The sequence below is a fragment of the Helianthus annuus genome, chromosome 8 (genome assembly GCF_002127325.2).
Source record: "Helianthus annuus cultivar XRQ/B chromosome 8, HanXRQr2.0-SUNRISE, whole genome shotgun sequence".
In the NCBI taxonomy this organism is placed as follows: Eukaryota; Viridiplantae; Streptophyta; class Magnoliopsida; order Asterales; family Asteraceae; genus Helianthus; species Helianthus annuus.
In genome coordinates, this window is record NC_035440.2 from 142,880,460 (window position 1) to 142,907,100 (window position 26,641).

The window sequence follows — 26,641 nt, forward strand, 5'->3', positions numbered from 1 at the left end:
TGAACATACTCTGCGATTTTAGGACCCTCCATTTTTAGGTGCCAGAACTCAGTTTCTAGCTTCTGTATTTCAGCCCGCGAACAGTATTTCTTCCTCATGAGCTCCTTCAGCTCAGCCCATGTTAGTGCATACGCCGCCGCTTCTCCCAATGTTTGCACTTGCAGATTCCACCATGATAGGGCACCGTCAAGAAACAACCCTGAGATGTATGTAACTTGTTGCTCAGGGGCACACTTGCTCATCCTCAGGACAGAATCTGTCTTTTCTGCCCACCTGACGAATGCAACAGCACCTCCAGTGCCGTCGAAATTTACGGGCTTACAGTCAAGAAATTGTTTGTAGGTGCACCCTGCACATACGTTAGTATTTACAGATGGTATTAGCGGATGTGCTAGAAATATCCAAATGTAACGTAATGTGTCTCAATCGACTTAACATTACCATTAGGTGGGTTGTTGTTTCCTGAAGTGTTTCCGCTTGTTTCTGCTTGGGAGGCCGCATACTGTGCTATAGCTGTGGCAATTAGCCCCTGTAGTTCCGCCTCAGTAGTAGGCAGGTGTACGTTTCGTCGTGGAGGCATCTTCCAAAAGATGATCATATTGGTCAGGTCATAGTAAGTAAATAATATGCGTACGTAATAACATTCATCAACCACAATACACATAACCTCCCATTTATAATACAAAGCAAATAATTCAACAAAACATGTAGTGAGAACGTTGCCATTGAGCTTTTATTAATCATGACCACAATATAGTTTTTACATGTTTTATAGTACATCATACATCAAAAATAAGATCATAGGGTTACGTCACCCCCAAAATACAAGTTAGTCTACACAAATCATATACAAAAGTGTGGTCTTCCAAAGGTCTTCGTACGCTGGCTCAATTGCGACTTTCTCACCAAAACGATCTACCTGCATCAAACCAAAAATATCTATGCTGATGGCGGAGGAGGAGGAGGAAAATAAGAGAAAAGCAACCGGCACATGCGCACCCAGTCCTCCTCTAGTGCACGAATGACGCGCAGCAAGTAGGCAATCTATTGCTCGGAGGTGAGGAAACGAATATCTGAATCAGGGGGTAGCGGGAGGGGAGTGTGTGGTGCGGCAAAAGGAGTCTAACAGTGACATGGAGGACGTGGAGCTCTCTCTAACTCCCCGACTCGACGACTTAGAGCATCCTGCTGTAGCTGCAGGGATGCAAGTATGTCCTCTGTAGTGTACCCCACATGAAAAGGGTGGTACTGGTCTGATAACGGCATAACATTGGGCGAAGCCCACAGAAACGGCTCGCCCAAAGGTACAAAAGATGGTGTAGTGTGAGGGAACTGAGATATGAACGGAACAGATGATGACACAGGAGGAACGAAAGCAGGCTGCTGCCTCGACGAACCCTCCCCAGGACGAGGTGGAGGAATGTCCTGGAGGAATGTGATAGGAAGGTCGGTGCGATGGACATCAGAGATGTGTGGGTGGAAAAATGGGACATCGATAGGTGCGGAAACAAGTGCTACAGGAGGAGTGACCGGTAGCACAAACGGTGGGTAGTCATCATCATCCTCGATCCACCCATTACGGGTGTCAGCATAACGAGGATCGATGTGAGCGGCAAATGGTGCATGGTCAGCATGCACAGGGGCCGAAACAGGTACTATCGGTGCAATAATGGGTGCATCAATAACAGGAGCATTCGGAATCAGTGGTACAATGGCGGGCACAACAATGACAGGTGGTACTACGTCTGGTATATCGACATGATCAGGCTCAGGTAAATGGTCTGGCAAATGTGCAACCGCTGGGGCATCAATGGGGTCATGAGCAACGACCAGCTCCGGACCAACTGGAGCAGGCTCATCAGGTAAAAACTCGACCTCTGGCTCTGGGTCAACGTCGTGGGGAACGAGGGGTGTAACAGACATCGCCATGTCTGAGTCGGAGTCGGAGGGGTGGTGCTGTACGCCCTGGGCGTGCAGTGAAGCGGACGCTACCGACTCGAATGAGTAAGGACCAAACGGATCAAATGGAGCCTCCTTTATGGGAGCCTCGACAGGAACAACAGGATCAGCAATGGGCATATCAGCAGGAATCTCAACCAAGGGAATAACAGGGTCGACAACGGGATCAGCAAGAGGGACATCGGCATCTATAAGGGCCACACCATCCTGGTCACCCTCCAGGGGACCCTCTAGGAACAAATCGATGTCATCATCAGCGAACTCATCATATGGCAGATCCTCGAGAGGAACTGCGGCGAGTGGTAGAGGAGCAGGGAACTGAATAAGAGGTAGGTCCCCGTCGACAGGGCCATCAGCAAGAGGAATATCATTCCCAAAATCAGGAAGAGCAAACGGCTTGAAGGCATCCTCATCCGTGCTAGTAGTGTCTGACGTGTAAACCTCGCTCTCGGACAGGATCTCATCATCCGAGACTACCGCCATAGGGTCGAGCGTATCTGACACTCCGGTATCCGAGGAAGATGGCATGGTCTGTATCACAACCACACATATGCACATATATCAACATGTAATCAAATAAGCATGTAAGTCGCAATCATGCAAGCAAGTAATCATCCTAGTCTTCCCCAAACTATCCCTCCCAGTTTCTCAAACTGAACTCCCTAGCCTCTCAGACTAACTCCCTGGTCTCTAAGACCAACTCCCAGTCTCTAAGACTAATCCCCTGGTCTCTAAGACCAACTCCCTGGTCTCTAAGACCAAACCTCCCAGTCTCTACGACTAAACATCCCCAATCTCTAAGATTGAACCCCTCAGTCTCTAAGACTGAACTTCCCCAGCCTCTAAGGCTGAACACCCTCAGTCTCTAAGACTGAAATATAAATTTTGAAAAGTGTATTTGTGCCTTTTGTTTGTAAAAATGTTTGTACCCTGGATCTGGATGTTTTGTGTATGCAATGTAAAAATGTTTTCGTGAGAGCCCTAGTGATCATAGTCTAGACTCGAGGAAGAATCCTAGTTCACTATGATCGAGGCTCTGATACCAAACTGTCACACCCTGGCTTTTGTGGAAGTGTGGGTTTAATTGGTGTGACTTCTTAATACCATAACAACAATCATAACAATGCTATATGAAAATAAAACACAAGATGATCATCCATTCATTAAGTTTAAAGATACCACAACATCATTGTTTGAAAATGTCGACACATAAAACAAGTTACAACCATGACAAGATTAAAACGTGTTCACATGACACAACAAAAGATTTAAATAAAACGTGGTTTAAAGACATGTAACCCGTCCAGGTAAGGTTTACACCTCCTAAACCTGGATGACATCGTTGTTCACTACGCAGCTTGACACAATTGCACACTTCGCCAGATCCACTAATTTCCTGAAATACATGTAGTTTGAAAAATCAACAAAAGTTGAGCAATTTCATGTAAAAGTGAGTATGTATAAACCTTCAAGTATGAATAAAAGTCCCTGGTATGTAGCAATAAGGAAAAAGAGATCACCAATGGGTTGCAAAGCCATTGGTATGTGTGAAAAGGTGCAGGAAGACTCAAACCTAGCAAATTTGTTACCAGGCTTCATGGGCCGGGCTCGCTACACCCAAAGAAATAAGTATACAAGTACTAGTAAGACATGAAAATGTAGTACACAGTCACCTCTGTGGGCCACCCTGGCCTCATGGGTGTGGGCTTGCTACACCCAAATAGATCTATCACTCATGTCCCTCGGTCCTAACAACGAGGATTGATGTCCTTAAGTGTTGTACCCACCCTTCACATGATCTAGTAGTAAACCCTCCTTAAGCTAACCATACCATGTATAAAATTGTCTGTAGTAATTGTAACATGTATTCCACCCCCGAAGTATAAAACTGAAAACAGTTAAGAGAAAAGGGGGATATGAACTCACTATACTGCGTCCTCTGAATCGAATCGTCAACCCAAACTCTGTCCGCTACACGACGACCTACACGTACTAATGTCTATTAGACGAACGGGTCGTGCCTTGGCTTTAGGGTTTATAGTTTTTGAGTTGCGACTCTTAAGTTTCCGAACATTATTCCAAGTTTTAATTATTAGTTAAAATAATTATCTTAACTTTAAATTATATTTTATTATGGAATAATCGTTAAATAATATTTCGTATTTATACTTCACAAGTATTTTAACTTCGTATTTCATTCCCAATGATGGGGGTATTTATACATGTATTAGTGTAATTCCGAAAAATATACTTTAAGTCCCACTTAGAAAAATATATTTAAATTATTTGTCCAAAAACATCTTGATTCAAAATATATCTATTTTTCCAAAAATAATATATTTTACTTCATTAATTTCCAAAATAATATTTTACCAAAAATGTATGGGTAAGTGTATTTTCTGAAATATTACATAAGTTACGTTTTAGCGTTCAGTTTTGCAATAACAATGCGTAACTCAAATATTTATCCCGTGAAAGTTTTGGTATTATTTTGGAGTTGTAATTTCCCATGATATGTATTAAGTTATATTACTTTACCATAAAAATAATATAACTAGTTCACCAAATAAACAAATAGTCACACAAGTCTCTTGTATAAAATATATATTTTAAATATATACTTATCCATTTTTATTTGTAAAATCAACCTCCGATACTTGGTATTTTGTAACAACAACGATGGCGAAGTTTATTTTGGAAACTAAGTTAAAAATATATTTGTAAACACTTGTTAGTAAAATATTTCCTAAATGTTGGATTTTTAGAAAAATTTCGCCAGAGTTCCCTTTGTAAATGGAGGTGTCCATGCTTATAAGCATATCATTTTCTTTTAAAAAAATTCATTCAACAATCATCAACAAGTTATTGGACAACATTACACTAACCAAGTGCAAAACAATGCACTTTACATGATAACATGAACTTGGTTTTTAGTAAAAACGCGTAGTAACTTAGTGGGGTGTTTAGTGGGTTTAGTTACCCTCCAGAGTGTGTTTATTTTTGTTAAAATCGCGCTCTCGGGATTTTTAGATGTTCACAACTTGTGAACTTATTTTACAAAAATATCTATGTACTACATTTTCATGTCTTACTAGTACTTATATACTTATTTCTTTCAAAAATAGTGTAAAAATCATGATTCTTCAAAAACCCGTCTTTTAACTTGGTTTTTCTAGAAAAATCATTTGTAAATGTTGGGTCCATAAGACCATCTACTCAGTTAGTTCACTTATTTTTTTCAAGATACCACTTTGTTACCAAGTTTATGTTGAAACATGAAGGTGATTCTTTTTAAGTAGCTCACTAATCACCTCCGAACTTGTTAACTTAAGTTTTTAATCTTATTTTAACAAGTTCACCCATAATGTTAAACACCCTATTACAAGTAATCATCAAATAAATAATAACAATATCAAAACAACTTTATTTTAACAAGATTTCATCTTATTACATCATCATATTAGCTTTATGTTCAAGTTTGTGTTCATGATCTTTTAGTGTTCTTGTGGTTACATCACAACATAACTATTAACCACCATAAATGAGAAGTAAATGAGGATCAAAGGGACTTACTACTAGCTTTTAAGCTAGGGAAGAAACAAGGCGAAAAATGAGTGGTTAAAGACAAACGAGGGAGGTCCTTGACGATCCGTGAGCTCCACACTCTACGATTCGCCTTAGTGCACCTTGTAGTGGGTTTAGAACACTTGAACAAGAATTGAAAATAAAGATGGTGGTGACAAGGGTTTCTGCTGTAGCTTGTTTGGGGAGGGGGAAAGAAATTTTTGTGATGAAGTGTTGAGGATAATGGTGATGCTTATAACCTAGTTTCCTTTTAACCAGTGGATTATATGTATAGGAAGTACCATACATAATCATCCATAATCTCCATAGAGATTACATGGGGAATGTACAAAATTCAAATAAAATATCTTGTGGGGCCATGTGAGCCGAAATCAGTAAAGAATTAGGGGGGTTTAGTGTAAGTTTTGGTGGGTATTTGGTGATTAGAAGGATGCTAAGTGTAAGTATCAATGGTGAGTACAAGTCCAATCATAATCTTGACATTTCCTAGGTGATCACATGGGAATTTGTAAGATTCATAGAAATTGTGTGATGGAGGTCCCATGGGGACGGTTATACACATGGGGGGTAAGATGTAAATTTGTGGGTAAATAAGTTAATTAGTGGGAGTTTAGTGCTATGTCTAGTGTTTAGTGTGTACCGGGTATTATGCAAGGTGCTATAGTGTCCGGGAACCAATACTAGTTCAGAAAAAGTGTAACAATGTTTTTAGTAATATTTTTGTGTCCCAGGTAAAGTCCGGTTGTTCGGTTGGGTATCGTTCTGTTAAAGTGCTTAATTAATCCGCAAAGTGTCTTTTATACAACTTTTAGTGACACTTTTAATTCCTGGCACTTAGGAAAGCATACAGGACCATTTTGCCATATTTTTGCAAGTAACTAGCATGATTAAATGCTGAATTTTGTTTAAAAGTGCAGAATTTTGCAGTTAAAGTGTGTTTTAGGCACTTCCCGGCACCTTGACTACCACCTAGTGACGCAGTTTTATGGTCCTCACTTCCCTACACTCCCTACTAGTGTAGTACCCCGTCTCTGGCTCATACTGGCCTCAAAAACATTGTCTGTCTATGTGCTGGCATTGTCAGCATGTTTTCTGGGTTATCCGCTCACTGTGCTAACTGTGCTTTGTGCATCAAGTTTGTCACTAATGTTTGTGTGAAATAAATGGAGTGACCGTATGAATGTGATGCATGTGTATGTATGTAACAGAAATCAGAAAGCATTTTAAATTGTCAGTTGTAACCAAGCACAGTCATTAGGCACAAATTAAACATTAATTAAGTGTACGGATACCTGAAATTGTGAGGGTTGTCAAAACGACAACACTTTACAACATCACGAAAACGACGATTCGGATATTATTTTTGACAATTCTTTATAAAATAAAATGTGATATAATATTTTCAATTTTTTTATTATTCTCAATTCTTTCGAGTATCAAACCCTATGAATTCTTTTCTAAAATAGATATAATTTAGATATTTATTTCAAATATCAAATGACATGATTTCGTTTTGTAAAAATAAATATAGTTTGTATATTTATTTGAAATATCAAACAACACGATTTCGTCTTATAAAATAAATATAGTTTTTATATTTATTTCAAGTATCGCACCACACGAATTCCTTTATAAGAATAAATATAGTTTTATATTTGTTTCAAACACAACAACTCGAGGATTCTCTTATAAAATAAATATAACTTTTTATATTTATTTCAAATGCCGAAACAACATATACATATGTTTTGGCAAATATATACAAGACGCAATATACATAATACAAGTTTATTATATATTACTTTCATACGAATATTCCTATATACACAAACAACTTCTCGGGGCGACAAAGTATAACTTAGTCATTTCCATTAACTTAACAACTTAATCGTCGAATCGTTCGGTCAACGATTCGGTAGAGCTCGGTGACACGTAGTTTAGTTACCGCTTTTATCTAGAAATTTATAAGATATTCCGTGTTAGGAATATTGTAGAATGCACGCTAGCGAGTCACGTCTTGGAAACGACTCCAGAGAATCATAATTAGCTAGCTTGGCACAAGACAATCTAGGTGAGTTCATAACCCCACCTTTTTACGGTTTTACATTTTTATAAATGTTTTCGGGGTGGAAAGACATGCACGTTTTGTAGAAACATACAAAATTTTCGATGAACAAAGATTGCATATTTTAGACAAAGCACGTTTTGCAAAGAACATACGAGGTTTTTCTTTGAATAAACGAAAACTCATATTTCTGAATCATGTTACGAATGGATTTCAAGGAACTCAAATGGTTTACGAATGATTCATACTAAGGATACCGGTTTTACAAAACAAATGCGTATTTTCGAAACGTGAATGATTTTCATGATTAGGGACGGGATGGTCCTAGTTATAATAACGGGACTGGGTTGGTCTGCGTACGTAAAACGAGACAACCCAGTGAGTTCATGCACCCCCTTTTCTCTTAACTGTTTTTGGTTTTATAACTCTCGGGGGTGGAATACATGTTACAAATGCTTAAACGGTATGAAATGCCTATGAAATGCACTATTAGCTCATGTGAGCATAGACTTAATATTGAAATGCCATTAATTCTTAATTAGGGACGAAGGTTAGATCTAACGAGTACGGCCGAGCCCCACTCATGGTCCTCATGTGATCACTTGAGTGCTTCGGTGTCCCAGTTGAGGGAAATCGACATAGTCAAGGTGAATTGACATAGTCGAAGGGGAATTCGACATAGTCGAGGGAAATCGATGAGGGTATAAGCCTACTCATTTTGAGTGCTCCCTATGTCCTCACATGCTTTAATGTTCTTGCAAAACTTTAATTTGATTTGTTCATAAGTGCTTTTCATACCTGTTTTCAAAGGAGTTTCTCAAAGGTTTACAAGTTGTTTGGAGCTCATAGTGTTTATATATCAGGCCAAGAAAAATGATTTTTCAGTATTTACACAACTTCAAAACCAGTTATCAAAAAGATTTGTTTTAAATCTTTTCCAAAACAAACTATGAACTCGCTCAACTTTATGTTGATTTTTCGCATGTTTCTTTCTCAGGTTGCATATCAAAAATAATGGCATAGGAGGGCCATTGGAGATATGAGTACTTAGTGGGCGTTCAATTTCTAGAAGTCCTAGCTTATTTTGCTTCCGTTGTGCAATGAAGATACAAGTCCAGTCACACCAGCTCTGATATTTTCAGGTTGTGACATCTTTTCTTCAGCCCCCCCCCCTTTCGTCAAGCTTCCGTGTTTTTGGGATCAACACCTGGCTTTCCGGTTACAAGCTCCCCCTTGCGTCGAGCTCGTCTTCAGACTCCCCCTTAGGCTCAGCTATTCGGATCGTAATCTGGTACAATATCTACAAATCTCAAACATTTATAAGTAAAAACATTTTGAGCATCCAGGAACGGTTACCTGGCTTTTAAAAAAAAAAACTTTTTGAATCAAGAACCTGGCTCGAAAATATAATAAAATGACTATAACCAGAATTAACTTGATGTCACTCCCCCTATCAAAATACTTTATAGATTTGGCAGTTTAAGCAACCAAGATCGAAACCTAGCTCTTTGCGACCGATCTTTAACAATTTGATCATACAAAACCTTCACGATTTATCATCCAAGTCCAAATTAATGACCTTGGAGACTTTCACAAACTATTTTTGATTTTTAAATAAAAACTTCAAGTTTCAAATTAATGAACTTGTTTTATTTTCATAAACATGTTCAGCATACTCAGAATTTGAAACTCAGACATTCAGACATCGGTTGTCGAAAATAAAATGAAATCAAAATCTTTTTGTATATTTTTCTGAAACATAAAGCAGTAAACAATTATAAAAATATTTACAAACAATATTTTTGTTTGAGTTCGCGACAGAGGATCATATCAGTTTTTGACAAATCACTAGTACCGTTGAGCTATTAACACTTTAAGTTCTAAACCATTCACTTAGATTGTCAGTATACTGATCCTCTTAAATTTTCACACAAAGTTCAATCGATTCGAGATACGAGATTAGTGTTTTAAGGACTTAAACTTATTCGCGTGTCCCACCTCATAATATACTCCCGTTTCAAGATTCCCTAGATTCAGTCTTACAGGTGAGTATACCAATTTGATATCTGTTCTCTGGGTTAGTGCGAGACCTTGAGAGCTCATGTATGAACTTCCGTTCAGTCAAAGAGATGAAGGCTCGACTTTAGGTGTGTTCCCCTTGGGAATCTTCTTTACAACTGCACTTGATTCGTATCTTTCGATATTTTATCAATTTTTATGCAGAGGGTGAGCTTTTTAAAGCGTGTAAAGTATTATACGAAGTCTAGGCCATTGCTTCCGCAATATCAGAAGACCAGGTATAGTACCCCAGATATCAAACAGTATAAAGACCTAGTATCTCAGAATCAGGCAATCTCTCAAACAAGATTTCTGGGGTTACCCATATATCCGAGAGATGTTACCCACGAGATAAGTAAGTATTTGATATTTAGGTTTATATCTCGAAAACAATCTACTAAGCGTGTAAAAACCTATTGGCATATCATCAGTGAGACAGTTTATCACATTTAACGTTCCATTTCTTTAGCATACTGTGATTGTCTACTGCTGTACTATCATTTCCTCTTTTTACACAAAAACTCATTTTTGAATTTTATCATGTTTTTGGCTTTTTCAAGTTTTTTAATGTTTTTGGTTTTTGTGACAACAATTCTTACTCCCCCTAAAATTCAAAACCATTTAAAGAAAATTTGACAACCTGATACTGATAGCTTTGTCTCGCCATCAACTTTCTGCTTCATATGCACTGATTTGCAGAAAGTTTTTTGGATGAACCAGCGAATCAAAAAGTATAACAGTGAATGAACTTTAAATCTTTATATAAGGAACACGTAAACTCCAGATGGACAAACCCCGAATGGAACTAATCTCCGAGTGTGCTTGAATCTTGGATGGGTGTTTCGTCCGGATGGAGGTTTTTCCGGATGGAAATGTTTACCAAATGAAGATGTTTCCAAATGGAGGTTTCTTTGGATGAATGCTGAAAATTCCGAATGAACCTGAAATCTCCGGATGAACCTAAAATCTCCAGATGTACAGTAAACCCTGATGAAGTTCTAGTCGGCCGGATGTATAAAAGCCAAATGAAGATACCTTTTTATTGAATGGACTTAGAATTCACGAACGGGTATCTTATTGTTTGGACCGGATCTACAATTAAACTCATGGATAGGCTATTATAAGACCGAATGGAACATATATACTTCCGGATGGACTTATAAGTTTTCGAATGGACACTCAAATACTACGGATGGGCTTGGAATATTCCGGATAGACTGCTAAAGGTCCGAATGGGCCACTAATCTTACGAATGGGCTTCCAAAAATTTACGAATAGGTAACAATTTGGTCCAGATGAGGTCTAATCGAACGGATGGGCGCTGATACTCACTGTTCACGCGAATATACCATTTTTTCAGCAAGTTTTTTTTTCAAAAATTGAACAACAAATCCTTCGATTTAACTCTTGAAACTTTGTAGGATTGTTTAAAACATGTTTTCGCATATCATATTAATAATTCAATTGATTTTAACCATGAAATCACCGTAAATCTGAGATTTTTAGTTCAGAAAGTAAGAAATTGAGTGGAAGAATAAATATGACGAATTTGACAAATTTCAGCTCCAAATCTAATGAAATCACTTGAATTCTTGTATCTCTAATCCGTGCAATCGATCTCCCGCTCTGATACCACTTGAACGTGCATTTTCGGATCGAATTCAAACTCCCGACGATTGCGAAGAACACGTATCACGTGCGGAATCCGTATACATGTGTGGATCGAACACAAGAATATAATATGATGATGATTCTATTGAAGATTTGATAAATACAACACCTTGAATCACCTTGTACAAGACTTTCTCTCTCTAGAGCTCTAAACCTTCTCAAATGTGCAAAAGTTCCTAAATGACATAATAAGCTCCCTATTTATAGGGCTCTCGTAAAGGATAGACTCCTTATTTACAAGAGTGCCATTCTCCTATATTTATCATTACAAAACCTTGTCTTGATCAGTTTCTTGCTACGATACGTGATTGACGGAAGTGATAGACATTATGCACTCACATGTATCAGGTATTATTTACATGTTTTCCATTATGTTTATACAGAACTGATCAACATGTGGTATGAGAGTGTATGTTGCTCAATCAGTTCTGTTTTACCTTATTCTGGATTAAAACGGAAAAACATGTTCTTATTAAAATCGAATGAAAATCATTTTAATCAAGTTCACAATTTTCTTATATATATTATCTTCGAAATCTATAAATAAACTGTTAAAATTTTGATTCAAAAAGTTTAGATTTTAAACTTTCGGAGGTGTTAATGTCGTCATGATGTTATAATTTCCGAAATCAAACCCTTATTTGGTTGTATGATCTGAATATAATTGTGTTTTTTTTTTCAGAATTTTAATTAGAATTCTATCCCTAAATATTCCCAAAACATATTTGTTAATTAAATTTGTATATTTTTTGAAATCTTAAGGATTAGGGTTCATCATGTTCTTATGAAAATTCGAAAAAATTCCCTTATTTTGGAATGAATTTAGGATCAAAGGGTGTTATTCCTGTTTTGATATAGTTCTATGTATTAAAAGTTTTCGAAATCTGTTATAATTTTAATGGATAATATTTTCGAAATATTTAGATAAACATAAATCAACATTAAAACAGGAAACATGATCCCATGATCTCTTAATTTTCGGATTTTCACCCTTACCACAACTAGCTGCCAAAATAAGCAGATTTCAAATCTTGGAGAACAATTTTCGGATAAATTCAAAATCTTATTCGAAATTAAAATTTTCGGATAGGTCCGAAATCTTTTTTAAGATCAAAATTTCAGATAAATCCGAAATCTTATTCGAAATTATAATTTTCTGATAAATCTGAAATCTTATTTGAGATCACAATTTCGGATAAATTTGAAATCTTACTCGAAATTACAATTTCGGAATAATCCGAAATCTTATTAGAGATCACAATTTTTGATAAATCTGAAATCTTAATTCGAAATTACAATTTTCTGATAAATCCGAGAATCTTATTTGAGATCATAATTTTCGGATAAATCCGAAATCTCATTCGAAATCATAATTTCGGAATAATTCATTATCTTATTCAGTTGCACTCGATTTAATCCATACCAGTGCACCAGCTTATAACCAAATACAATTTAAACAAGCTACTAGATCACTAACTGAATGTTCATACCATCCATATTCACTTGATACAATCACATCTGGCTTTCCAAATCAAAAAATATTAGTTTGTTTGAACTATGAGACCCTAGGAATAGTTCTAATAAGAACAAATTTGAGTCTTCAAACATAATAACAAGTTAATATTAGATAGATTTAACAAGTTCATTTCCAAATCACCAACCAACCAACTAATACAGTTTATTTCATCTCAATTGTCCCAGATCAAGTCCTTTTAACCTATAAACAAGTTCATATGTGACCGATCACACTTAACATATCTTAGAAATCTACCTTATGTTACTCTAATGCATCCCGCCGCCACCGGCCTTTGTAAGGACGTTTGGTGGTGGTGAAGGAAGCATGGTGAATGCGATAATTCCACTGAAAGCAGCAGTCGCGGCTCCCACCGCGAATGCAGGCATGTTGCCACCACCCATTAGCGAGTCCCATTGCCCGCTCAGCAAGGAGACCACACTCTGTGTAAGAAAAGGAATTAAAATTTAGCACCAATGATATAAAAGTCTTATAAATCATGTTTTGAAACAGATTTGTTGGTACCTGAGGTATGACAATCACAAGATTCAGAACACCGAGTGACAAACTTGTAAGTTATAAGCTTAGAACTAATAGTTAAAAAAATTGTTTTTTTAGTAATTTAACTAGAAAATACAAGTTAGAATTTACCTTGTCCAGCTCGAGAGTTGTTACAGAATATAGAAGCCAGAGCGCATGGAACACTGAAAGTCACCAAATTCAAACAAAGAAAATGATAAAATTTAGTAACATAATTTTATAAATTTTAAAATTTAACCGAAAATTCACCACTACGAGCGGGGCACCAAGAATGGCAAATGTAGCAAAAGCTAAGTCGTCGACACTAGACGTAGGTGTCGCCTTAGTAAACTCTGGCTCGGACCTAGCCATGTGTGTCACAACCATTGTCTTCACATGGCATACCGCCAACAGAAAATTCATACCACCCCACAGCCGCTTTTGACAACCAACCCATCGAGCCAAACGCTCATTGCAATATGACACTAGACCTGACACAACCGAGTTTACCATCAAACCTAGTGCCCCAGCACGAACACCGCGGTTATACAGCTGTGCAACCACCTTTCCACCGTACACATCCTTGCCCATCCAGTCCGTGTGAAATAACAAAAACAGAAACCATGTCAGCCAGTTAAAGAAAGTGATAAGCAGTAAAAACTATAGGGGCTTTGATAATTCTTTTAAGGCTGCAACCATCTATTGTTTCCCAGTCGCACCGTCCTCGACCGCCTCCTCTGGTACATAGGCATCTTCTGAAACGACCCAAACAGACAGCAACATGATGCTTATCAAAAGCGTGACCGAGATGAAAAAAGATGTTTTTAGATTCGCACAGAAGTGTAAGGTTAAATATTTATTTATATGTATTTAATCTAGTAGCCATCATTATCATTTATAGAATATGGATCAAAATATATTAAAACCTATAATATAACTAGTTGGTAATTGTTGATGAACCATATTAACCTTATTAACTAATTGGGTTTCCCTTTGGGTGTATATAAGGAGATTACTAGAGAGGGATTAGGGTTAGACTCTCATAACATCAACACTAAAATCGTACCCTCCTCTCTCTCCATTACTATGAGTTCTTCAACCCTAAAGAAATTGGTACTACCATCAATAACTTACATCGTAAAGGGGAACCAGAACATCCTGACAACTATGTCGAACACAATGGTTGCGTCTCTTACTTGATTCTCCGCTGGCCTATTTGTCATTTTAGGTATTATTTACATGTTTTCTATTGTGTTTTTACAGAACTGATTAACATGTGGTATCAGAGTGTATGTTGCTCAATCAGTTCTATTTTACCTTATTCTGGATTAAAACGGAAAAGCATGTTCTTGTTAAAATCTAATGAAAATCATTTTAATCAAGTTCACGATTTTCTTATATATATTATCTTCGAAATCTATAATTTAAAGGGAAAATTTCACATAATAGTAACCAAGTTTTAAAAGTGTTCTAATTAGGTCACTAGTGTTGTTTTTGTCCCAATTAGATAACTTACCATTCAAATCGAGCCATGTCCTTTTTTTCCACGTGTCAAGAAAAAAATGGAGCATAAGATGTTGGGGTCGAATTATTTTAATATATGAAATTATATTTATTAAAAATAAAAACCATTTAATTACATTAAAAATTAAAAAACAAGTTACAATCCATGTCATCACTCGACGTTAGCATCAAATAAAAGAGAAAAAAGAAATAAAAATCCACATCACCACGATTACCTATGAAATGAATGAAAAAACCCTTAATTTTAATGAAGAATGAATGTTGAGTGACCTGATTAGAACACTTTTGAAATTTGAGTGACCTAATTGGAACACTTTTAAAACTTGGTTACTATTCTACAAAGTTACCCCTTAATTAAACTGTTAAAATTTTGATTCGAAAAGGCTTAGATTTTAAAATTTAAGAGGTGTTAATGTCCTCATGATGTTCATCATTAATTCCTGAAATCAAACTCTTATTTGGTTGTATGATCCGAATATAATTGTGTATTTTCAGAATTTTAATTAGAATTCTATCCCTAAATAATTTCTGAAAACAGATTTGTTAATTAAATCTGTATATTTTTCGAATTCTTAAGGATTAGGGTTCATCACGTTCTTATGATAATTTGAAAAAATTCCCTTATTTTGGAATGAATTTAGGATCAAATGGTGTTATTCCTGTTTTGATATAATTCTATCTATTAAAAGTTTTCGAAATTTGTTATAATTTTAATGGATAATATTTTCCAAATATTTAGATAAACATAAATCAGCATTAAAACAGGAAACATGATCCCTTAGTTTTCGGATTTTCACCCTTATCACAACTAGCTGCTAAAAATCAGTAGATTTTGAATCTTGGAGAAAATTTTTGGATAAATCTGAAATCTTATTCGAAATTAAAATTTTTGGATAAATCTGAAATCTTTTTTGAGATCACATATCGGATAAATCTGAAATCTTATTCGAAATTAAAGTTTTCTGATAAATCCGAAATCTTATTTGAGATCACAATGTCGAATAAATCCGAATCTTATTCGAAATTACAATTTCGGAATAATCCGAAATCTTATTTGAGATCACAATTTCGGATAAATCTGAAATCTTATTTGAAATTACAGTTTTAGGATAAATCCGAAAATCTTATTCGAAATTAGAATTTTCGGATAAATCCAAAAATCTTATTTGAGATCATAATTTTCGGATGCATCCCGCCGCCACCGGAAACCTTTGCAAGGACGTTTGGTGGTGGTGAAGGAAGCATAGTGAATGCGATAATTCCACTAAAAGCAGCAGCCACGGCTCCCACCGCGAATGAAGGCATGTTGCCACCACCCATTAGCGAGTTCCATTGCTCGCTCAGCAAGGAGACCACAATCTGTGAAAGAAAAGGTATTAAAATTTAGCACCAATGATATAAAAGTCTTATAAATCATGTATTGAAACAGAGTTGTTAGTATCTGAGGTATGACAATCACAAGATTCAGAACACCGAGTGACAAACCTGTAAGTTATAAGCTTGGAATTAATAGTTAAAAAATTTGTATTTTTAGTCATTAAACTAGAAAATACAATTTAGAATTTACCTTGTTAAGCTCGAGAGTTGTTACAGAATATAGAAGCCAGAGCCCATGTAAAACTGAAAGTCACCTAATTCAAACAAATTAAATGATAAAATTTAGTAACATAATTTTATAAATTTTAATTTTTTTTACCGAAAATTCACCACTGCGAGCGGGGCACCAAGAACGGCAAATGTAGCAAAAGCTAAGCCGACGACACTAGACGTAGGTGTCGCCTTAGTAAACTCTGGCTCGACCTAGCCATGAGTGTCACAACCATTGTCTTCACCTGGCATACCGCCAACAGAAAATTCATACCACCCCACAGCCGCTTTTGACAACCAACCCATCGAGCCAAACGCTCATTGCAATATGACACTGGACCTGACACAACCGAGTTTACCATCAAACCTAGTGCCCCAGCACGAACACCGCAGTTATACAGCTGTGCAACCACCTTTCCACTGTACACATCCTTGCCCATCCAGTCCGTGTGAAATAACAAAAACAGAAACCATGTCAGCCAGTTAAAGAAAGTGATAAGCAGTAAAAACTATAGGGGCTTTGATAATTCTTTTAAGGCTGCAACCATCTATTGTTTCCCAGTCGCACCGTCCTCGACCGCCTCCTCTGGTACATAGGCATCTTCTGAAACGACCCAAACAGACAGCAACATGATGCTTATCAAAAGCGCGACCGAGATGAAAAAAGACGTTTTTAGATTCGCACAGAAGTGTAAGGTTAAATATTTATTTATATGTATTTAATCTAGTAGCCATCATTATCATTTATAGAATATGGATCAAAATATATTAAAACCTATAATATAACTAGTTGGTAATTGTTGATGAACCATATTAACCTTATTAACTAATTGGGTTTCCCCTTGGATGTATATAAGGACATTACTAGAGAGGGATTAGGGTTAGACTCTCATAACATCAACACTAAAATCGTACCCTCCTCTCTCTCCATTACTATGAGTTCTTCAACCCTAAAGAAATTGGTACTACCATCAATAACTTACATCGTAAAGGGGAACCAGAACATCCTGACAACTATGTCGAACACAATGGTTGCGTCTCTTACTTGATTCTCCGCTGGCCTATTTGTCGTGTTAGGTATTATTTACATGTTTTCTATTGTGTTTTTACAGAACTGATTAACATGTGGTATCAGAGTGTATGTTGCTCAGTCAGTTCTATTTTACCTTATTCTGGATTAAAACGGAAAAGCATGTTCTTGTTAAAATCTAATGAAAATCATTTTAATCAAGTTCACGATTTTCTTATATATATTATCTTCGAAATCTATAATTTAAAGGGAAACTTTCACATAATAGTAACCAAGTTTTAAAAGTGTTCTAATTAGGTCACTGGTGTTGTTTTTGTCCCAATTAGATAACTTACCATTCAAATCGAGCCATGTCCTTTTTTTCCACGTGTCAAGAAAAAAATGGAGCATAAGATGTTGGGGTCGAATTATTTTAATATATGAAATTATATTTATTAAAAATAAAAACCATTTAATTACATTAAAAATTAAAAAACAAGTTACAATCCACGTCATCACTCGACGTTAGCATCAAATAAAAGAGAAAAAAAAATAAAAATCCACATCACCACCGTTACCTATGAAATGAATGAAAAAACCCTTAATTTTAATGAAGAATGAATGTTGAGTGGCCTGATTAGAACACTTTTGAAATTTGAGTAACCTAATTGGAACACTTTTAAAACTTGGTTACTATTCTACAAAGTTATCCCTTAATTAAACTGTTAAAATTTTGATTCGAAAAGGCTTAGATTTTAAAATTTAAGAGGTGTTAATGTCCTCATGATGTTCATCATTAATTCCTGAAATCAAACTCTTATTTGGTTGTATGATCCGAATATAATTGTGTATTTTCAGAATTTTAATTAGAATTCTATCCCTAAATAATTTCTGAAAACAGATTTGTTAATTAAATCTGTATATTTTTCGAATTCTTAAGGATTAGGGTTCATCACGTTCTTATGATAATTTGAAAAAATTCCCTTATTTTGGATTGAATTTAGGATCAAATGGTGTTATTCCTGTTTTGATATAATTCTATCTATTAAAAGTTTTCGAAATTTGTTATAATTTTAATGGATAATATTTTCGAAATATTTAGATAAACATAAATCAGCATTAAAATAGGAAACATGATCCCTTAGTTTTCGGATTTTCACCCTTATCACAACTAGCTGCTAAAAATCAGTAGATTTTGAATCTTGGAGAAAATTTTTGGATAAATCTGAAATCTTATTCGAAATTAAAATTTTTGGATAAATCTGAAATCTTTTTTGAGATCACATATCGGATAAATCTGAAATCTTATTCGAAATTAAAGTTTTCTGATAAATCCGAAATCTTATTTGAGATCACAATGTCGAATAAATCCGAAATCTTAATCGAAATTACAATTTCGGAATAATCCGAAATCTTATTTGACATCACAATTTCGGATAAATCTGAAATCTTATTTGAAATTACAATTTTAGGATAAATCCGAAAATCTTATTCGAAATTAGAATTTTCGGATAAATCCAAAAATCTTATTTGAGATCATAATTTTCGGATGCATCCCGCCGCCACCGGAAACCTTTGCAAGGACGTTTGGTGGTGGTGAAGGAAGCATAGTGAATGCGATAATTCCACTAAAAGCAGCAGCCACGGCTCCCACCGCGAATGAAGGCATGTTGCCACCACCCATTAGCGAGTTCCATTGCTCGCTCAGCAAGGAGACCACAATCTGTGAAAGAAAAGGTATTAAAATTTAGCACCAATGATATAAAAGTCTTATAAATCATGTTTTGAAACAGAGTTGTTAGTATCTGAGGTATGACAATCACAAGATTCAGAACACCGAGTGACAAACCTGTAAGTTATAAGCTTGGAATTAATAGTTAAAAAATTTGTATTTTTAGTCATTAAACTAGAAAATACAATTTAGAATTTACCTTGTTAAGCTCGAGAGTTGTTACAGAATATAGAAGCCAGAGCCCATGTAAAACTGAAAGTCACCTAATTCAAACAAATTAAATGATAAAATTTAGTAACATAATTTTATAAATTTTAATTTTTTTACCGAAAATTCACCACTGCGAGCGGGGCACCAAGAACGACAAATGTAGCAAAAGCTAAGCCGACGACACTAGACGTAGGTGTCGCCTTAGTAAACTCTGGCTCGGACCTAGCCATGTGTGTCACAACCAACGTCTTTGCCAGACATACCGCCAACAGAAAATTCATACCACCCCACAGCCGCTTTACACAACCAACCCATCAAGCCAAACGCTCAATGCAAAGTGACACCTGACCTGACACGGCCAAGTTTACCATCAAACCCATTACCCCGGCACGAACACCGCGGTTGTACAATTGTGCACCCACCTTTCCACCTTACACATCCTTGCCCATCCAATCCGTGTGAAATAACAAAAACGGAAACCATGTCAGCCAGTTAAAGAAAGTGACCAGCAGTAAAATCCACATGGGCTTTGACAATTCTTTTAAGGCCCCAACCATCTACTGTTTCCAAGTCGCGCCGTCCTCGACCACCGCCTTTGGTACATAGGGATCTTCTAAAACGGCCCAAACAGACAGCAACAGGATGCTTATCAAAAGCGAGACCGAGATGAAAAAAAAAGACGTTTTTAGATTTGCACAGAAGTGTGAGATTAAATATTTATTTATATGTATTTAATCTAGTAGCCATCATTATCATTTATAGAATATGGATCAAAATATATTAAAACCTATAATTTAACTAGTTGGTAATTGTTGATGAACCATATTAACCATATTAACTAATTGGGTTTCCCTTTGGGTGTATATAAGGAGATTACTAGATAGGAATTAGGGTTAGACTCTCATAACATCTACACTAAAATCGTCCCCTACTTTCTCTCCATTACTACGAGTTCTTCAACCCTAAAGAACTTGTTACTACCATCAATAACTTACATCCTAAAGGGGAACTAACAACTCGAACACAATGGTTGCGTCTCTGACTGGATTCTCCGTTGGCCTATTTGCTGTACTAGGTGTTATTTACATGTTTTCCATTATGTTTATACAGAACTGGTCAAGATTTGGCAACAGAGTGTATGTTGCTTAATCAGTTATGTTTTACCTTATTCTAGATTAAAACGGAAAAACATGTTCTTGTTAAAATCTAATGAAAGTCGTTTTAATCAAGTTCACAATTTTATTATATATATTATCTTCAAAATCTATAATTAAACTTGTAAAATTTTGATTCAAAAAGGTTAAGATTTTAAAATTTCGGGGGTGTTAGGGTCCTCATGATGTTCATCACTAATTCCTGAAATCAAACCCTTATTTGGTTGTATGATCCGAATATCATTGTGTTTTTTCAGAATTTTAATTAGAATTCTATCCCTAAATAATTTCCGAAAATAGATTTCCTAGTTAAATCTGTATATTTTTAGAAATCTTAAGTATTAGAGTTCTTCATGTTGTTATGAAAATTTGAAAAAAATACCCTTATTTTGGAATGAATTTAGAATCAAAGGGTGTTATTCCTGTTTTGATATAGTTCTATCCATTAAAAGTTTTCGAAATCTGTTATAATTTTAATAAATTATATTCTCAAAATAATTAGATAAACATAAATCTGCATTAAAACAGGAAACATGATCCCATGATCCCTTAATTTTCGGATTTTCACCCTTATCACAACTAGCTACCAAAAATCAGTAGATAACGAATATTGGAAAACAATTTTTGAATAAATCCGAAATCTTATTCAAAATTAAAATTTTCGATAAATCCGAAATCTTTTTTGAGATCACAATTTCGGATAAATCCGAAATCTTATTCGAAATTACAAATTTTAGATAAATCCGAAAATCTTATTTGAGATCATAATTTTCGGATGCATCCCGCTGCCACCGGAAACCTTTACAAGGACGTCTAGTGGTGGTGAATGAAGCATGGTGAATGTGATAATTCCACTAAAAGCAGCAACCACGTCTCCCACCACGAATGCAGGCATGTTGCCACCGCCCATTAGCGAGTCCCATTGCTCGCTCAGCAAGGATACCACAATCTGTGAAAGAATAGGAATTAAAATTTAGCACCAATGATACAAAATCTTATAAATCATGTTTTGAAACAGAGTTGTTAGTACATGAGGTATGACAATCGCAAGATTCAGAATACCGAGTGACAAACCTGTAAGTTACAAGCTTGGAAATAATAGTTAAAAAAATTGTATTTTTAGTCATTTAACTAAAAAATACAATTTAGAGTTTACCTTGTCCAGCTCGAGAGTTGTTACAGAATATAGAAGCCAGAGCGCATGGAACACTTAAAGTACCTAATTCAAACAAAGAATTTAGTAACGTAATTTTATAAATTTTAAAATGTTAACAAAAAATTCACCACTACGAGCAGGGCACCGAGAACGGCAAATGTAGCAAAAGCTAAGCCGACGACACCAGACGTAGGTGTCGCGTTAGTAAACTCTGGCTCAGACATAGCCATGTGTGTCACAACCAATGTCTTCGCCAGACATACCGCCAACAGAAAATTCATACCACCCCACAGCCGCTTTACACAACCAACCCATCGAGCCAAACGCTCAACGCAAAGTGACACCAGACCTGACACGACCGAGTTAACCATCAAACCCAGTGCCCCCACCTTTCCACCGTACACATCCTTGCCCATCCAGTCCATGTGTAATAACAAAAACGGAAACCATGTCAGCCAGTTAAAGAAAGTGACTAGCAGTAAAATCCACATGGGCTTTTATAATTCTTTTAAGGCCGCAACCATCTATTGTTTCCTAGTCGCACCGTCCTCGACCGAGCCTCTGGTACATAGGGATCTTCTGAAACGGCCCAAACAGACAGCAACATCATGCTTATCAAAAGTGCAACCGAGATGAAAAAAGACGTTTTTTGATTCGCACAGAAGTGTAATATTAAATACTTATATATATGTATTTAAACCAGTAGCCATCATTATCATTTATATAATATGGATCAAAATATATTTAAACTATAATATAACTAGTTGGTAATTGTTGATGAACCATATTAATCTTATTAACTAAATGGGTTTCCCCTTTGGTGTATATAAGGAGAATACTAGAGAGGGATTAGGGTTAGACTCTCATAACATCAACACTAAAATCACCCCCTCTTCTCTCTACATTACTACAAGTTCTTCAACCCAAAAGAACTTGGTACAATCATTAATAACTTACATCCTAATGGGGAACGAGAACATCCTGACAACTATGTCGAACACAATGGCTGCGTCTCTGACTGGATTTTCCGCTGGCCTGTTTGGTGTATTAGGTATTATTTATATATTTTCCTTTATGTTTATAAAGAACTGATCAACATGTGGTATCAGAGTGTGTTGGTGCATACATCTGTTGACTTCGTCTTGTATCGAGTCTTAGATTGCATTGTATAGATTAGGGCGCGTTTTACGAGAAAATAGGATAGTTTATGTGTGTAGCATGCTGTTTTCGCTCCTAGGTGTCTTAGCAGGTGATTTCGCCTAAAATCACTATGTTGATTTCGCTCATGTGAGCATGTGGTATTTGGGGCGAAATCAGAGCCCTATATATAGGGTCTCCTGAGCGAAATCAAATAACAGTTGTACGATTTCCATACCGAAGTGCTGCCGGTGTGAAGACTGCTTGTATTTGTGATTTTATCAATACAATCAGTAGTTAAAGTAAAGAATCAGCTGTTTCTAGCTTTGTTTCTTATTTTCCACACCTGAAACAGAGTAAAACTCCTCTGAACGACTCATTCGGGTCAGATCACGATCCTACAAGTGGTATCAGAGCTCAGGAGGAGGAGTTTTGAAGAAATTAGCTGGAATTCATCAAGTTTTCTTACTTCTACACCTTCTTTCATTATTTCAGGAAGTTTTAACGGTCAAAAACTGCTCAAAATTTCACAGACTATAGATAATTGGACAAAGACAAATCCCTGAAAGTTTCACACCCAAAGTCAGACTAAAAATGGACAAAATTGACCTGCGAATTGATTTCGCTCGAACTGAACATCAGATTTCGCTCCTGGCATTATTTTGATTTCGCTCCAAATTGCCATAACTTGTTAATTTCGCTCCAGATTTGATTGTAATTTCGCTCGTGGGTTTCACAAGTTGAGGTTTCGCTCGAGATTAATCTTAATTTCGCTCCAAACAGATAAGCTAGTGATTTCGCTCAAAGCTGCGTTTTCTGATTTCGCTCCAAGGTTGTTCTGATTTCGCTCCGGTGGACAAGTTCTGAGGGATTTCGCTCCAAACTGTTTTCTAATTTCGCTCCTAGTTGCCATTTTCTGATTTCGCTTCTATAATCATACTATTTCGCTCTAAGTTGTAATCTGTTAATTTCTCTCGAAAGTCACTGATTTTGAAATACGTGATAAGTCATCATGGATAACGAGTTCTACAACGCGTTTGCAACTCCGTCTGCTCCAAATGTCATTGCTCAGGCCATGAATCTAGAGAACGAGACGGGAACTACCCAAAAGCCCCCGAAATTGATGAATATTGAAGAATACTACGGGTGGAAAGACAGATTCGAGAACTGGGTTCAGGAAAACCATCTTAGGTCGTGGGAATGTATCTTGAAGAAATACGTGTTACCTCGAACAGATTTACAGGTAATCAAAGATCTATCTGAGTTTACTGATCAAGAACGGATTATGTATAAAGCCGAGAAGATGATGATCAGTCTGCTTCAACAAGCTATCAAAGAAGACATCTTCATACTGTTACAGCATGACAAGACTTCAAAATCAATCTGGGATGCTCTTCGTGTTAAATTTGAGGGTAGTTAGAATATGATAAAGAGCAAAAAGGCGTTGCTTAAGAAAGAGTTTGATCTGTTTAGTAGTCTACCGGAAGAGGATACGAAGAAGTTGATTGAACGCTACTGCCACTTAGTGCGATCCATGTTGATGCTGAGTATTACAAAAGATCGTGAAGAATGGGTAGACAAGTTGGCTGATGCACTACCACAAAAAGAGTGGGGAACGTATTTGATGATTCTGAAGAATACGGGTGTTTATGATAGGCTAACGATTTCTCAGTTCATAGAAAAGATCGAGAGTCAGGATCTGGAACAGCAGAAGATCGCAAGAATGAACAGTCCAAGCGGTCAACAAGATGTAAAGATGTACTACAAAGGTAGTGTTCCGGTTCCAGAAGCTGAGAGAAGTCCGAAAATCCAAACTGCATTTAGTGCTGGGGATTCAACAGAAAAGGTTGATCAGGGTTCAAACAACAGCAACAGTGGATTCTCATCATTTCCAAGTGTTAATCCGAAAGAGTCAAATATAAGCTTTCAGTCTCAGAATACAAAAACTGGAAATGGTTATGTGATTCAGTGCAACATTGCTTTAAATCTTCCAGAGGGTCAAAGCTTTTCGAAAGAAACTGCTAAAGACCACATGGCTCTACTTGGTTCGGTGTTACTCTCATATGAAGGTCTAGTTGCTGGTCGGATCGAAAATCCTATGCTCACAAAGGAGGATTACGATCAGATAGACGCCGAAGAAATGGAATTAATGGATATCAAATGGTGTCTAGCGAGTGTTCTCAGACGAGCTGAAAAATTCAAGCTGATTACCGGGAGAAATGACTTTCTTGATGCACATGTGTCTACTTTAGGTTTTGATAAATCTAAAGTTACTTGTTTTCTATGCAGGGAGAATGGTCATTTCAAGCGAGAGTGCAAGAATAGGGAAGCTAGTGGTGCTCAGAATCCGTTCGGAAAAGACGATTACTACCGGAAAGCCATTTATCAACAGGTTGGTCAACAACAAGAACCGCAGGTGGCTCATGGTAGAAAGATTGAGGATTCTAAAAGAGCGTGTTTGGTAGACTTCAATTGGAGCAACTACATATCATCTGAAAGCAAAGCATGTTTAGTCGATCAAGATGATGAAAGACTACCCGAAGGCTTTAGCTAGGATATGTTTATGGATGAAAATGGAAATTTGAAGTCTTTCATTGCTAAGATTGTTAGAGAACCAGATATGTTTGCCACGTGGATGAAGTCTATTGGTGAGACTGTGAAAAGTGTGGTAGAAGAGTCTGTTGCATCTGAGGAAAGCTCAGAAAGTGCTGATGATGGTTTACAGAGTGCAGATGAGAGTGTACAGAATGATGTTAATTCAGAAAAAGAAGTTGCATTTGATCAAACACCATCTGATTCTGGTTTATCAGATGCTAGTTCTGAAAAATCTGAAGAGTTTGATCAGTCACCTCCAAATGACAACAGTGATGATGAGGAAGAAAAACATATTAATGTTGCTAAATCTCATCTTTCTCCTGAAAGTTTTCATTTCTATTTTGCAGATCGCTTGGAGAAACTGAAGGAGAAACGAGCTGCTAAAGAACAACAACAAAGGAATACTGAAGATGTTGTTTAGAATGAGAAAGTTGAAAGTGTTACTGAGGAGATTGCTGAAACAGAGAAGGTGATTGAGACAGAGAAAGTGATAGAAGTGGTGAAAACAATCGAAGTTGAAAAGATTGTTGAAGTTGTTAAGCCTTGCATAAAGTGTTTGGAAGCATGCAAGGAATGTGCAGCAAAAGACGATATAATTGCTGAGTATGAGAAGAAGAAGGAGCAGTTGCTGTTCAATCTAAACTATGTAAAAGAATCTTATGATGTCTTGAACAAAACAGTAACTGGTCTCCAAAAGACAAATTCAGAAAGAGAACAAGCACTAACGATGATGAATGCAGTCATGATGACAAAGCAAAAAGCTATAAATTTCTACATCGAAGAGAGTGCTAAATGGAAGCAAGAGTTGGAGACAGAAAAAATCGAGAATGAGAGAATTAGATGTTTATTACAAAGTTATTCTAGTTCTGATTATCTCATTGATCGTATTTACCTAACTGTTGCAGGTATGGAAGCTTTTCAAGATGACAAGCCAAAGAAGAAAAATAGTGGTAAGAAACCGACTGTTAGCTATAACAAGTGTCCACCTCCAATTTGGGAAGGGTATTCTCCTAGAAAACCAAACGAGGAGCAACTTGAAAAAGCAGTCAATATAAAGCTAAAAACCGACACAACTGATGAATTACCAGAAAACATTGACGTCACGTTTACCTCGTCTGACACTGACCTTTTGTCTGAGTCAGCAGTGTTAGTGCATGCATCTGTCGA

The 26,641-nt window shown here is 36.4% G+C and overlaps 1 protein-coding gene and 4 pseudogenes across 1 annotated transcript; all 5 read right to left on the reverse strand.

Annotated features, from left to right (window-relative positions):
* Nucleotides 1-1,122: 1,122 nt before the first annotated feature.
* On the reverse strand, nt 1,123-2,487 carry LOC110943085 (calphotin-like). The gene has a single exon (XM_022184844.1). It carries the CDS (start codon nt 2,485-2,487, stop codon nt 1,123-1,125), a length of 1,365 nt encoding a protein of 454 aa, XP_022040536.1.
* Nucleotides 2,488-13,120: 10,633 nt separating this feature from the next.
* On the reverse strand, nt 13,121-14,207 carry LOC110943086 (annotated as a pseudogene).
* Nucleotides 14,208-16,028: 1,821 nt separating this feature from the next.
* LOC110943087 lies at nt 16,029-17,167 on the reverse strand (annotated as a pseudogene).
* A 1,821-nt stretch (nt 17,168-18,988) lies between these two features.
* LOC110943088 lies at nt 18,989-20,130 on the reverse strand (annotated as a pseudogene).
* A 1,189-nt stretch (nt 20,131-21,319) lies between these two features.
* LOC110943089 lies at nt 21,320-23,366 on the reverse strand (annotated as a pseudogene).
* Between the last annotated feature and the right edge of the window lie 3,275 nt (nt 23,367-26,641).

Excerpts from the sequence above, each read along its gene's own strand:
- LOC110943085 (XM_022184844.1), bottom strand. The coding sequence starts at position 2,487 with ATGCCATCTTCCTCGGATACCGGAGTGTCAGATACGCTCGACCCTATG.